Genomic DNA, 15,126 nt, shown 5'->3' with positions numbered 1-15,126 from the left:
TATCACTTTTGCTCTGTATGAATCCTGTTATTAAAATTACAGTAGAAGATATATAATTTGCATTAAAAAGAAAGTCATATTTTCCTTCCTGTGTGTGTGTGTGTGTGTGTATATGTCTGTGTGTGTGTGTGTGAGAGTATGTGTGAGTGTGTGTGTGTGTGTGAGAGTGTGTGAGTGTCTGTCTGTGTGTGTGTGTGTGTGTGTGTGTGTGTGTGAGAGAGAGTGTGTGTGAGTGTGTGTGTGTGTGTGTGAGTGTCTGTCTGTGTGTGTGTATGTGTGTGTGTCTGTGTGGGTGTCTGTGTCTGTGTGTGTGTGAGTGTGTGTGAGAGTGTGTGTGTGTGAGTGTGAGTGTCTGTCTGTGTGTGTGTCTGTGTGGGTGTCTGTGTCTGTGAATGTGTGTGTGTGTGTGAGAGTGTGAGTGTCTGTCTGTGTGTGTGTATGTGTCTGTGTGGGTGTCTGTGTCTGTGAGTGTGTGTCTGTCTTTGTTTGCGTGTGTGTGTGAGAGTGTGTGAGTGTCTGTGTGTGTGTGTGTGTGTGTGTGAGTGTGTCTGTCTTTGTGTGTGTGTGTGTGTGTGTGTGTGAGTGAGTGTGTCTGTCTTTGTGTGTGTGTGTGTGTGTGTGTGTGAGAGTGTGTGTGTGAGTGTCTGTGTGAGTGTCTGTGTGAGTGTCTGTGTGTGTGTCTGTGTGGGTGTCTGTCTGTGTCTGTGTGAGTGTCTGTGAGTGTGTGTGAGTGTCTGTCTGTGTGTGTGTGTGTGTGTGTGTGTGTGTGAGTGTCTGTGTGGGTGTCTGAGTGTCTGTCTTTGTGTGTGTGTGTGAGAGAGAGTGTGAGTGTCTGTCTGTGTGTGTGTGTGTGAGAGTGTGTGAGTGTCTGTGTGAGTGTCTGTCTGTGTGTGTCTGTGTCTTTGTCTGTGTCTGTGTCTGTGTGTGTGTCTGTGTCTTTGTCTGTGTGTGTGTGTGTGAGAGTGTGTGAGTGTCTGTGTGTGTGTGTGTGAGTGTCTGTCTTTGTGTGTGTGTGTGTGTGTGAGAGAGTGTGTGAGTGTCTGTCTGTGTGAGTGTCTGTGTGAGTGTCTGTGTGTGTGTCTGTGTGTGTGTCTGTCTGTGTCTGTGTGAGTGTCTGTCTGTGTGTGTGTGTGTGAGTGTCTGTGTGTGTGTGTGTGAGAGTGTGTGTGTGTGTGAGAGTGTGTGTGAGAGTGTGTGAGTGTCTGTCTGTGTGTGTGTGTGTGTGTGTGTGTGTGTGTGTGAGAGTGTCTGTCTTTGTGTGTGTGTGTGTGTGTGTGTGTGAGTGTCTGTGTGGGTGTCTGAGTGTCTGTCTTTGTGTGTGTGTGTGTGTGAGAGAGAGTGTGAGTGTCTGTCTGTGTGTGTGTGTGTCTGTGTCTTTGTCTGTGTGTGTGTGTGTGTGTGTGTGTGTGTGTGTGTGTGTGAGTGTCTGTCTGTGTGTGTGTGTGTGTGTGAGTGTCTGTGTGGGTGTCTGAGTGTCTGTCTTTGTGTGTGTGTGTGTGTGAGAGAGAGTGTGAGTGTCTGTCTGTGTGTGTGTGTGTGTGTGTGTGTCTGTGTCTTGTCTGTGTGTGTGTGTGTGTCTGTGTGTGTCTGTGTGTGTGTGTGTGTGTGTGTGTGTGTGTCTGCTCCAGTGCATTTGTGTTCCTGTGAACTCCACAATAATGTTTGTCTTTAACTGGTAAATGGTCCTGCTGCACACACACACACACACACTGCACTTTACTGATCTCTCCATCCCTGTTCCCCTGCAATCCACCCCCCCCTGCTCTTCTTCTGCTGGGACTGGGACCCACGCTGATCAAGGAGCTGCCAATAGAGAATATTAATAACACACACACACACACATTAACACACGTGCAAACACAATTAATAATCCACACACTCACTGTCTGGCACACTCACGTGGGCAGCGCCACCGCTACATTAACCGCCCACCGCTGTAGTGTGAGAATGTATTGTTATTTTTCTTCTGTGTAATATTAATAGTTTTGTCTATAAAGCAGTCCTCAGTTTGTATTTCCTCCCTCCTGGGCGCTGCTTTAATTATTCGTTTTCTTACCAAAGTCAGCTGTTCCCTTTAGGTGAATTCATTCAGCCACTGCCTTAGGAGATTCAATCAGCCGACAGTGACACTGTATAAAGGTTGTGTGTTTTGGGCGCAGCTGTTTGATTGAGAACAATGTCTTTGATAAACATCTGCTGCCTGAAGACAGACCAGCAACAACAGCACTAACGCACTCAGGCCTGTGGTCAATTATTTTGTATCTGTAGTTTAATGAGATGTAATCACTGCTGGCAGATAAGATACAACCTGTAGACACAGACTGCCCCCCAACACAGGGAGGGCCAGGGACGCCCCAGCTGCGGGTAAACATGGGCTTTCCATGGCAATCTGGGGTAAGGGAAGCTGCGGTCCAGGCAGCTGACACGAGACAGGAAGAGGTCACAGCCGAGCAGCGGCGGGTGACGAGAGATCCGGCTCAGTTTCTGAGAAATCACTCTGTTTGGAAACCATGGGGACGCGCTCAGTCTCTTGTTTATTTCCGTGGTGGTTTGATACCTTAATTAACTCAACTGACAGTAACTGTTTCATTTAAATACATGGCTCTTTTATTTATACGGTTTATTTATATTTCATATCCTGTCACCCCTCTCTCTGTGGCCAGGCATGCCACTGGCCCCCCGGCTGACTGGGCAGAAGTGTTTTCCGTCTGCGTGCAGAGGAGACCCCCACACCTCCAATGCACCTGCTTCACCCCCCAGACTGAGACTCGGCACCAGAGCGGTGTGGAGTGTGCAGTAAAACTTGATCAAAAAAGAAATGAATTCTTTGAGAGGTGGACACAGAGAGGACAGTGTTGTCACTGAGAGACAGGAGAGGTGGACACAGAGAGGACAGTGTGGTCACAGAGAGACCGGAGAGGTGGACACAGAGAGGACAGTGTGGTCACTGAGAGACTGGAGAGGTGGACACAGAGAGGAGCGGCGCTGTGGTCACTGAGAGACAGGAGAGGTGGACACAGAGAGGACAGTGTGGTCACAGAGAGACTGGAGAGGTGGACACAGAGAGGACAGTGTGGTCACTGAGAGACAGGAGAGGTGGACACAGAGAGGACAGTGTGGTCACCGAGAGACCGGAGAGGTGGACACAGAGAGGACAGTGTGGTCACAGAGAGACTGGAGAGGTGGACACAGAGAGGACAGTGTGGTCACCGAGAGACCGGAGAGGTGGACACAGAGAGGACAGTGTGGTCACAGAGAGACCGGAGAGGTGGACACAGAGAGGAGAGGCGCTGCGGTCACTGAGACACATTTTATTTTCCATACATGTATGTAACGTCCAATTGCTTTGGCAACACGAACTTGTGTTTGCCAGTATAGCTCCTTAAATTGAAAATTGAGAGACAGAGAGAGCTGCAGACAGACTGGACTTTTTTTAATTTCGTTTCCCTTTTCCTGTACTTTCCTCACTGCCCGTTTCTGTCTCGGTTTGAGCGTCATACCAGCTGACTGGCATTTTCGCTTCCATTCACAGACTCGGGCACGTACGCCTGTACACGTCACACACACTGAACACACGCCTGCTCGGATATGTGCTACTATGTCCTCATGTCATGGTTAGTGGTGACTGCGCGGGGGGCGGTCCTGTGTTTCTTCTCCACAGGACGATGTCATTCATAATCCTGCAGCCGGGCGCCCCCTGCCGCCCAGGACCCGCACTGCACCGGCCCCCGCTTATTGGCTCATCACTACATTAGTACATCATACAATACAGGCATTGCTCCATTTACATTTATTATTCACGAATTCTCCTTGTTAACGTCCTAAAGCCCAAGCTGTGTTTCTGTCAAATTACAGCAGCAACACAAAACAATAGTGCACAGTATATATTTGAATATTCATTTACTTTGCGTTTTTAAACTAATATTGGACAATGTCATTATATTTACAATCAAATTAACATTGTTATATGACTTTTTGTATATATTTATATATATAAATGTTTGACACCGAGTATAATAGCATGTAAGGAGTGTTTGTGTTTATGTAAGTGAACTCCTGTCCACAGTGCAGATGCTCGCCTCATTGTGACAATGACGTCAGCAGTGAGAAGCAATAACTTAAATAAGTACAAACAGTGTCATCACTGAGCTGCCTGGTTCTGTGTTTTAACAAACGGTCCGGTCCGGTCCGCTCAGAGGCAGGAGAGAAGCCCAGTCCCGCAGGACACACAGCAGCTCATTAACACAGAAAACACGCCGGGGCGTCGAGGCCAGGCGGTGTGAGTGAGTGTGTAGTTGAAAAGGGCCCTATACACACAGCACACCTCTCCCCGACAGCTAAGGGAGCAGGCAAGGAGGAGGACACCTGGTCTCCGGGAAGGACCCACACACCCACTCTCGTCACACAGCTGCGAGTTCCTCATATTGACATTCATTCCTATTGGCTCATACAGGCCAGTGTGTCCCTGTCTGTCTGTCTGTCTGTCTGCAGCCCACAGAGACACTCAAAACACCTGGTTTCCCAGCCTGGGCACTGTCAGGGACGAGCTGAACACGTTTATATCGATAACGCAGCGTCCGCAAGGCCACAGCCGTGCTGCGGTGGAAGTGGAGCAGAGGGATTGATTATTCAGCAGCCAAAACAATCTGTTACACTTGCACATGAATCAGACACACACACACACACACCCCACTCTCACAGACACACACACACCCCTCACTCTCAGACACACACACACACCCCACTCTCACAGACACACACACACACACACCCCTCACTCTCACAGACACACACACACACACACCCCACTCTCACAGACACACACACACCCCTCACTCTCAGACACACACACACACCCCTCACTCAGACATACACACCGAGTCTCTCACAGACACACACACACCCCTCACTCTCAGACATACACACCGACTCTCACACACACACACACACACCCCTCACTCTCACAGACACACACACACACACCCCACTCTCACAGACACATACCCCTCACTCTCACAGACACACCCCTCACTCAGACATACACACCGAGTCTCTCACAGACACACACACACACACACACCCCACTCTCACAGACACACACACACACACACACACACCCCACTCTCACAGACACACACACACACACCCCACTCTCACAGACACACACACACCCCTCACTCTCACAGACACACACACACCCCTCACTCTCAGACATACACACCGACTCTCACACACACACACACACACCCCTCACTCTCACAGACACACCCCTCACTCTCACAGACACACACACACACCCCACTCTCACAGACACACACACACACACACCCCACTCTCACAGACACACACACACACACACACACACACCCCACTCTCACAGACACACACACACACACACACACACCCCTCACTCTCAGACATACACACCGAGTCTGTCACAGACACACACACACACACCCCTCACTCTCAGACATACACACCGACTCTCACACACACACACACCCCTCACTCTCACAGACACACACACACACACACCCCTCACTCTCACACACACACACACACACCCCACTCTCACAGACACACACACACACACACCCCACTCTCACAGACACACACACACCCCTCACTCTCACAGACACACACACACACACCCCTCACTCTCACAGACACACACACACCTCACTCTCAGACATACACACCGAGTCTCTCACAGACACACACACACCCCACTCTCACAGACACACACACACACACACCCCCCACTCTCACAGACACACACACACCCCTCACTCTCACAGACACACACACACACCCCTCACTCTCACAGACACACACACACACACACACCCCTCACTCTCACAGACACACACACACACACACCCCTCACTCTCACAGACACACACACACACACCCCTCACTCTCACACACACACCCCACTCTCACAGACACACACCCCTCACTCTCACACACACACACACACACACACCCCTCACTCTCACAGACACACACACCCCTCACTCTCACAGACACACACACCCCTCACTCTCACACACACCCCACTCTCACAGACACACACACCGAGTCTCTCACACACACACACCCCTCACTCTCACAGACACACACACCCCTCACTCTCACAGACACAGACACACACTCGCTGTGTCGTTCCAGTCTGTTTAATTGCAGTGCAGCGCACTGTTAGTGCAGGAAAGGATTCAAACCCCCCAGGCCGGCAGGGACTTGGGGGTCACAGTGTTCAATATTTCATCAGGAGAGGGAGGAGAGAGGGAGAGAAGGGGTGAGAAAAAAGAGGGATGGGGAGGAAGGAAGGAAAGGCCTGGAGGGAGGCACAGCCGACAGCTGCTCAGAACAACAGAAAAAGGGAAAGGAAGGGAGTGTGGGTAACAGAGAGAAGGAGGAGGGGGTCTGCAGCAGTGCGTCTCCGTCTCTGTCTCAGTGTCTGTCTGTGGGGCGCTGCTCTCTGCTGCCCCTCAGGGCTGGGGCGTGTAGCGCAGGTACTTCTTCCCCGACGGCAGGTCCTTCACAAAGACCCCTGAGGGGAACATTTCTGCCGCCTCCTCCTCCGCGACGTTGGGCAGCACCATCACTCGATCGCCGGGCTGAGGGGTTCACCATTCATTCCAGTTAGCACCGGTTTAATTTCCCTCGTTTCTATTGTCTAACTCAGGGGTTTTCAAACCGGTCCTGCAGAACCCTCTGCCCTGCTGGGTTTTGTTTCAACAGAGGTCTTAATTGCTTAATTGAATCCTTAATTGACCTAACAAAGCAATATACCATTCAATTAAGCAATTAAGAACAAAAACCAGCAGGGCAGGGGGTACTGCATGACCTTTTTGAAAACTCCAGGTCTAACTGTATTGCTACTACGATGAACACTCATGAGAATAAGACTCTCGACCCCTGACCTGCCAGTCCACAGGCGTGGCCACGCGCTGCCGGGCCGTCAGCTGCAGCGAGTCGATCACGCGGAGCAGCTCGTCGAAGTTACGGCCCGTGGTGGCCGGGTACAGGATGGACAGCTTCAGACGCTTGTCTGGCCCAATCACAAACACCTGGGGGCGGGGACAGCGAGAGAGAGAGGGAGGGAGAGAGAGAGAGGGAGGGGACAGATCAGTTTTCGTATTTCCCTGGAGTCACCCTCTGTGGCAACATTTTCCCAGATTCAGACCCTCAGTTCTTCTCAACCCTGTCCTGCAGGAGCCCCCGGCTGCTGGCTTGTGTTACAACTGAGCTCTCAATCACTTAATTGAACCCCTAATTGAAGTCTTAGATTACAAATTTCATTACATTTGACTCTTTAAATTGTGTAACTGATAAAAAGTTGGTTCATTAATAATGTCGTTATACAATTTTAAACTTAAAACCACATCTGTTAGAAATAATTAAATGTCTCCGATTTAGTAAATTATTATATCAATTAAGGGTTCAATTAAGTCATTGAGAGCTCGTTTGGAACAAAAACCAGCAGGGTAGGGGCTCCTCCACTGTCCTAGATGAATTGCTAAAGACAGATGGGACGGGGGGACGGGGGGACGGGCAGACTGGCGGACTCACAGCGCGGGCGGTGAGAGGCATGCCCTGGCTGTCTCTCTCATCGGGGTCCAGCATGCCCAGCTGCATGGCCAGCTCCCGCTTCGCGTCTGCAATGATGGGGAACGGCAGGCAGGAGCCCGGGGCCTCGTTATTGTACGCACAGATATCCTGCAGGAGAGAGAGAGAGAGAGAGAGAGACTGAAAATCCAGATCCTATAATCAGAAAGAAGTTGAATTGGGCCTCATACTTTATTGGGCCGTCACTCCCTCCAACACAGACTCTTCACTGTCAGCACACAGACTGCTCACTCATTCTGTAAACCAGCAGAGCGTCTGCGCGGCTCCCTCCTGTCCCAGATACCAAGCCACTCCTTGACCCACTTTCTGACTGAAAACCCACAGCGGACGTGCGATCACCATCTCTGCACTGATCTGCTGCATCTGCGCTTTCCACCAGTGTGGCGACAGCGGCTCCACGCGGGGAATCTGAGGTTGACGGGCTGTGAATTCAGAGCGGGAGCAGGACACGCCCGCGGGGGCTGACGGGAGCGGACGGGCCTCGTGTGTTTTAGTGAAGATAAGAACATCCAGATGGGAGGGGAGGGAGGGAGAGGGTGCGGGGAATACATCTGCTTCAGTGCACAGTGCCAGTAAAAGCAGAGACACACAGACAGAGACAGAGGAGACGGACAGAGGACACAGACAGAGACACACACAGGACACAGACAGAGACACAGGGACACAGACAGAGGGTCGAGACAGACAGACAGACAGACGGACCGACCTTGCTCCAGCCCAGGTGGTCCTCCACGCTGTCGATGGACAGGGCGATGAGTTTGACGTTGCGCTTGGTGAACTCGGCGCTCAGCTTGGCGGCCCGGCCCAGCTCCGTGGTGCACACCGGGGTGTAGTCCTTCGGGTGGGAGAACAGGACGCCCCAGCTGCCAAGGGACAGAGAGAGCATTAATGCAGAGTCTGTCTTCACTGGCCGAGACGCAGAGCTGAGCAGATGCTACCCCAGTGTAGCGCGGCCAGCGAGAGCCTGTCGTAGGGGCGCGGGGAGAGGAAATCCACCAAGACAACGGGAAATATCGCATTCCACCTGTATCTACTGATCTTCAGGACTGTTTCTCTGTAGTTCTGTTCTGCGTTTTACACACCTGCGTTTTACACACCTGTACAAATGTGTAACTAATCGTTTGCTTTGTTGCTGCGTTTATTCCCCCTCCTACACATTACGTTTCTTCCTGTTTCTATTGATCATTAGGGTCTCCTTTATTGCCATATCAATAAAGCACACTGGACTGAACTGAGAGAGGGACAGAATCACACACACACGCACACACGCATGCTCCCTCTCTCTGAGACCTGTGAGGATGCTGTGCGTGTGATTTCTGCCTCTTTAAACGTTATCTCTAACCTGCTATCTAGGCCTCCCTCCAGCTCTCCCGGACTTTGCTCCTCCTGCAGGGAGGGGCGCTGAGATGAAGCTGGGGACAAAGACACATCGCCGGTTCACAGCGACACCTGCACACTGCCCCCCCAGGACAATACACCTGAAAAACCGCACCCCCCAGGACAATACACCTGCCCCCCACCCTGCCCTGCTGTCCCGCCCTGCCACGCCCTGCCCAGCGTGGTTAGTGTGGCCACCCCGCAGTGCGAGCAGAGACACAGCTGGGAGAGAACTGGGTCAGTGCTGAGCAGACAGTCAGGTGTGTGTGTGGGGGGGGTCACGTAGGATCTACGTGTGTAGATGCACACGCACATGGAAACTCCAGCATGACTGTCAATACAATAGAAGTCCTGTTCTCTAAACCCTCTCCCTGGCCCAGTTCGGCAGATTTAATTTCACTTCCTGGGGGAGGCTGGGCTGTGCTGTCCCTTGTGATGGTGCTGACTGTGACAAATGTGTGTGTGTGTGTGTGAGTACGTGTGCGTACGTGTCTGAGTGTGAGAGTCTGTGGGCTGTGCTGTGCTCTCACTCAGAGTGAGTGTGTGTGTGTGTGTGTGTGTGTGTGTGTGTGTGTGTGTGTGTGTGAGAGAGAGATAATGTTACTGTATTTAATTTCAATGTTCCCAATTGCTTTGGCAATACTTGTGTGTAAACATCTCATGCCAATAAAGTTTATATTGAATTTGAAAAAAAACAAACAGAGAGAGACAGAGTGTCTGAGTGCGAGAGTGCAAAGGCCAGAGCCCAGCCCCAGTCACAGCACAACCCCAGCCCCCAGCCAGGACCTCCTTCCCACACTGCTGGCCACTGCCAGAGCCCAGGTGTCCCGGCACGTCCTCACAACACCGGCGCTGCCCAGCCCAGCCAACAGGACGGCCCGGAACACAGCGACCGAGACCCCCAGAGACCCCCTGCAGGTGCTGACACGGGAGGCAGTGTGGAGGGGTCCACTTCCTCCACTGATGAAGAGACAGAAGTGAAAGCCCACCTCACCTCACTGCAGCTGGCTTTGAGACGTGGGCGTGAAGTCACACCAACACAGCAACAGACACATTACATAGTAAATACACTACAGACACACTAGTACAGACACACACTGCACAGTAAATAACACACAGACACACACTGCACGTTCAGAGGCGAGTGGTTCAGCGCTCAGTCTAGGTGTCTGCAGTGTTTACACACAAAGAGACAACAGACTCGCTACACAGTAACGATACAGACACACAGACACAGACACAGCACAACACAGTTCACTCACAGAAACCACACAACTAGACAGACTACAGGCGCACAGACAGTCACAGCCGCCTAGGTGTGTGTGTCACACATTTGAAACACAGCTGGCACACGGGTCTTATTCTGCATTGTCTTTATTATCTCCACTACAGTGTGGCTCCCGATTCAAACTTCAAAGAGCAGCGGCCACGTTGACAGATCAAAGCGCCGCATCAACACACAGTAAAAACCCCAGCAAGCAGCACCGAGAGTCTGGATCACAGAGAGTCTGGATCACAGAGAGTCTGGATCACAGAGAGTCTGGATCACAGAGTCTGGATCACAGTCTGGATCACCGAGTCTGGATCACCGAGTCTGGATCACAGAGTCAGGATCACAGAGAGTCTGGAGCAGGGCCCTGTGCACCATGCGGTTGTCACAGCGCAACCCACTGCCCCTGGCGGCGCTGCACAGGGTGCGTGTGTGTGTGTGTGTGTATAAACGCAGCTTCTTGTCATGAAGTTTAAACATGAATCGCAGACACTGTCCATAACAAACTGCACACGACAGAGAGAGAGAGAGAGAGAGACCACCACACAAACCCGCCCCGACCCTGCGCCCACCCCCGCGGGGGGTACTCACCAGTCGCCCAGGAAGTCGTGGAAGCGGATCTGCCCCACCGTGGTGTCGGCCTGGAAGTCAGGGAACACGTCGCCCAGCAGGAGCGCCGGCATGGCTGCGTGTGTGAGCGCTGAGAGAGAGTGCGTGGCTGCGGGTCAGATGATACACACGGGCGGATTAAACAGGGCAGGGGCGGGTCAGTAACACCCCCCCACCTTACTGTGCAGATCCATGTCACCTGGCTGAGGGCCCTGTACTGACGCGGTGGGGGCGCACTGCGGTGCCAGCCTGCCCGCCCGCCCAGCCAGGGACCCTCCTCCTCCGCCTCCGCCTCCGCGGTCTTCACTGAGCCACACTGCCGTGCCCTCACTAGCCATGGCGGCGGCGGCTTCGCCCGGTCACATGGTCTGTCCGGTGCGGGAGGCTGCGCTGCACTTTTCCCAGAGAGCCCCGCGCCGGAGCAGTAAAGATGGCGGCTGCGTGTCGTTAGGCAGAGAGAGACGCTGAGGCCGGCGCCGCGATGCACTGACGGAGGAGACACTTCTCACCGAGAGCCCTGTGCGGTAGACTGGGACACAAACCCACACCCACCACACCGCCATGCCGTCTCCCAAAGCCAAGAGCAGCAGCCCCCGCAGCGGCAGCGTCCCGGCCCTGAGCAGCAACGGCCGCTACGAGTTCCTGTCCCTGAGCCGGAGCCCCCCGCCGCACCTGCTGCAGCGCCAGGGCTCGGACCCCACCTCCGCCCGCCTGCGGGCCTCCGAGAGCCCGACCCGCCGGCGGGGCTCCGGCTCCTCCAACGCCTCCTCGTCCTCCGCCTCCGGGGCGCCGCCGCTGCCCGAGGAGGACTGCATGCGGCTGAACCCGTCCGTGCTGGGCATCGCGCTGAGCTCGCTGCTGGCCGTGGACCTGTGGCTGTCCAAGCGCCTGGGCGTGTGCGCCTGCGAGGACTCGGCGTGGGGCAGCGTGCGGCCGCTCATGAAGCTCATCGAGGTGTCCGGCCACGGCATCCCCTGGATCGCCGGCGCCGTGTACTGCCTGTACAAGAGCGACAGCGCCGCCGGCCAGGAGGTCATGCTCAACCTGCTGTTCGGTGAGTCCCACACCCCCATCCACTGTCTGAGCAGCGCCATCCTCTTCACCGCCATCTCCCTCTCTGTCTGTGTGTGTGTCTCTCGGACCTGAGGCCAGCCACCTGACCACCTCTGCTCCCGTCTGTCTACCTGTAACTGCGTCACCAGACCACCTGCTGCCCTGTCCCCCTGTCCCCCTCCTCCATCTGCCCTCTGGCCACTGTGGCTTCCCAGGTGATGGAGGGTCTCTTCTGGGGGAAGCTGGTCTGTATGGTATGTGTGATGCGTGTGTGTGAACAAAACCCGCACTAGAGCTCCTGCATGCAGGCTCACTCGGCACCTTCAGTGGCTGAGCGTTGGTGGGGGTGGGGGTGGGGTGGGTATTGCAGACAAACGCAGGCCCGGGTGTCCTCCACACAAGTGATCGAGTGGCACGCTGTCTGCCAGGTCCAGACGGCTGTGTGGCTGTGGATATTGGAGGTCCCAACGGTCAGGATCAATAATCCTTTTGATTACACAGAGCTGCTCTTAATGGGACGAGCGTGTTACAGCGGAGTTACTGAGCCGCAGACCGCAGTGAACGTGCCGGAAGGGCTGCCGGTTTCAGCCGTGGCCCTGTAAGCCCGAGTGTCCCGCTGTGCCCGGTCAGAGGACTCGGATCCTGTTGCGGCTCGGGTCCGTCAGCTGGGCTGCAGGAAGCCGGCCGGCGTGTCCGAGGACAGCTGTGTCCACAACAGGCAGGACGTCCGGGGATACAGGGGCTTAAGAGTGGAGGTCCAGTTGCAAAGTCACCCCTCGTGGTATTGTTAGTGATGTCATTGTTACTTGTATGCGTTGTTGTCAGGTATGCACCCACAGGAAGGTGAGGCGGTCGACACACTGAACATGAGACCGTGTCCAATCGAGAGGAGCCCATTCGCCCCATCGTGCTCGTTTGGTGTCCATTAATAACTGAGTGATCCAAGGATCCTATCCAGTCTGTTTCTGAATGTTCCCAAATTGTCTCTTCAGCCACATCGCTGGGGAGTTTGTTCAGATTGTGACGCCTCTCTGTGAAGAAGTGTCTCCTGTTTTCTGTCTTGAATGCCTTGAAGCCCAATTTCCATTTGTGTCCCCGGGTGTGTGTGTCCCTGCTGATCTAGAAAAGCTCCTCTGGTTTGATGTGGTCGATGCCTTTCATGATTTTGAAGACTTGGATCAAGTCCCCACGTAGTCTCCTCTGTTCCAGGGTGAAAAGGTTCAGTTCCTCAGTCTCTCAGTAGGACTTTCCCTTCAGACCTGAAGTCTGTGTTGTGTAAGAGCAGAGGGGGGGCCTTGTCTCGTCCTGCTGTGGACAAGGCGTCGCACACACCCAGTCCGCTCTGCCACGCCGGTGTGGCTGTTATTATTTCTGCCAGTTTCCCGTGCTTGTTCGGGCCGTGCCTGTGTGAAGGAACGGCCTCTCTGTGACACGTTTCCAGCGGTTCCTTCCCCGTGACGACATGCGGTGTGAGGCCGCCGAGCTCCAGGGCTTTTGCTAGATCCTGATATTCTGTACGACAGGCAGATTTACAGTCGCTGTGAAATAACCAAGAATGGCACACTTGCATCACCTGTACAGGGCACAGCAGCGTGTAGAAGCTGGCACGGATCACACGCTATGGAATAGGAGCCTGGTGGCCCTCGCTTGGAGTGCGTCTGTGTGTGTCAGTGCGTCAGTGTGTGAGAGACTGAATGGCAGTGCGCGGTGGGTAACCCCTCTCCTCTCCCTCTTCGCAGCCCTGCTCCTGGACGTGGTGCTGGTGGGCGTGGTGAAGGCCGTGGTGCGCCGGCGCCGCCCCTCCCACAACCGCATGGACATGTTCGCCACCTTCTCGGTGGACCGCTACTCCTTCCCCTCGGGCCACGCCACGCGCGCCGCCATGTGCGCCCGTTTCCTGCTGGCCCACCTGGTGCTGGCGGCCCCCTTGCGCGTGCTGGTGCTGCTGTGGGCGGTACTGGTGGGCCTGTCCCGGGTCATGCTGGGCCGCCACAACGTCACCGATGTGGCCTTTGGCTTCGGCATGGGCTACTGCCAGTACAACCTGGTGCAGGGGCTGTGGCTGTCCCCCGCCGGGCTGCACGGCCTGCTGGGGCTGCTGGGCTGAGAGACGGGGACGTGGGGAGGAGAGGGAGGGAGAGATGCCGAGGGAGGAGAAACGGGGCAGCAGGGCGAGTTCCTCCAGTCCAGTGCCTCTGCTCTACAGACTCGCCAGTCCTGCACGCCACCCACCCGGCGCCCATCTCACCGCAGCCACGGACAACTCCATCCCACCGTCTCGGGTGCGACGCCTCTCCCTCGGAGAAGAGCTTTCTTCTTTTTTTTTTTTTATTTTTTCTTGGAATTTTAAAGTTGGGAAATTCACTCCAAATCACTTTTTCTTTAAACAAAAACAAATCGGAGACGAAAGAGAGTGTGTCGAGTGTGTGAGACTCGAGACCCTGATTGATTGACTGATTGTTTGCTCTGAACCGTTCCTTTAATTATATTTTGTGGTGTTTATCTGTGTCTGTAACTTATTATCCAAGGCCATACAGATTGTTTTGTTTGCTGTGCTAATTGATGTGTGCTGTTGAAAATGGAGGCAGTGGGTCAGTGCCGGTGCCAGTTCTAGTGCCACTTCTGGTGCCGGTGCGTCAGCAGGCAGCTTTCATCACACGTCCGTGGCGTGAGCATCTGTCCGTGACCCTCTGTATCCATGTCCCTGAACGCGCGGGGACGCCTGCTTGGCGCAACTGCTCTTCATCTGTGGCGTTGTTTGTGTGGAGGGGCTGTGGGTTGGCGGTTAACCGGGCTCTGCAGGCGTGTGCCAAGTTCAGTCGTGGCTGGTCCTGGCAGGATGTGGGGGTTTGGGTTGGTGCAGGAGTTGTTAATCAAGGTTTGTCACTGTGCGTGTGTTTGTGTGTGTTCAGTGTCCTCCTGCACGGCTGGGGGGGGTTGTGCTCGCTGACGGTCAGTCTGCGCTGATGCAGAACGCAGCCCCCCCTCTTTATTGTGTTAGGCCTTCATGTGTCACTGGGGCGGACTTTACTCCGACACCGGTTCCTTCCCAGCGCTGGCGTTTTTATATTGTTTAATTTGTCAAGAGGATGAACCCAGGTGGCAGCGTACCAGCCTTTAGCAAGGGCCGCAGGGCGGGGACTAGGGCCTGGCGGAGCTCTTGGCCAGGGGACACAGAGGAGCTG

The 15,126-nt window shown here is 54.2% G+C and overlaps 2 protein-coding genes across 2 annotated transcripts; one reads left to right on the top strand and one right to left on the bottom strand.

Annotated features, from left to right (window-relative positions):
* Positions 1-6,160: 6,160 nt before the first annotated feature.
* On the bottom strand, positions 6,161-11,100 carry prdx6 (peroxiredoxin 6). Its single transcript, XM_066692125.1, has 5 exons — positions 10,871-11,100; positions 8,339-8,495; positions 7,576-7,722; positions 6,927-7,073; positions 6,161-6,620 (listed from the first exon to the last, which is right to left on the bottom strand). The coding sequence occupies exons 1-5, from the start codon at positions 10,960-10,962 to the stop codon at positions 6,492-6,494; spliced, it is 672 nt and encodes a 223-aa protein (XP_066548222.1). The 5' UTR covers positions 10,963-11,100; the 3' UTR covers positions 6,161-6,491.
* A 151-nt stretch (positions 11,101-11,251) lies between these two features.
* Positions 11,252-14,189, top strand: plpp6 (phospholipid phosphatase 6). Its single transcript, XM_066692124.1, has 2 exons — positions 11,252-11,942; positions 13,681-14,189. The coding sequence occupies exons 1-2, from the start codon at positions 11,450-11,452 to the stop codon at positions 14,046-14,048; spliced, it is 861 nt and encodes a 286-aa protein (XP_066548221.1). The 5' UTR covers positions 11,252-11,449; the 3' UTR covers positions 14,049-14,189.
* The last annotated feature ends 937 nt before the right edge of the window (positions 14,190-15,126 follow it).

The sequence above is a fragment of the Amia ocellicauda genome, chromosome 19 (assembly GCF_036373705.1).
Source record: "Amia ocellicauda isolate fAmiCal2 chromosome 19, fAmiCal2.hap1, whole genome shotgun sequence".
Taxonomy (NCBI): Eukaryota; Metazoa; Chordata; class Actinopteri; order Amiiformes; family Amiidae; genus Amia; species Amia ocellicauda.
This window is presented reverse-complemented; position numbering and strand designations above follow the sequence as displayed.

Coding starts and splice junctions, on each gene's coding strand:
- plpp6 (XM_066692124.1), top strand. CDS start 11,450: ATGCCGTCTCCCAAAGCCAAGAGCAGCAGCCCCCGCAGCGGCAGCGTC. Junction 11,943..13,680: donor CATGCTCAACCTGCTGTTCG/GTGAGTCCCACA, acceptor CCCTCTTCGCAG/CCCTGCTCCTGGACGTGGTG.
- prdx6 (XM_066692125.1), bottom strand. CDS start 10,962: ATGCCGGCGCTCCTGCTGGGCGACGTGTTCCCTGACTTCCAGGCCGAC. Junction 7,723..8,338: donor ACCACCTGGGCTGGAGCAAG/GTCGGTCCGTCT, acceptor TCTCTCCTGCAG/GATATCTGTGCGTACAATAA. Junction 6,621..6,926: donor CCACGCCTGTGGACTGGCAG/GTCAGGGGTCGA, acceptor TGAACCCCTCAG/CCCGGCGATCGAGTGATGGT.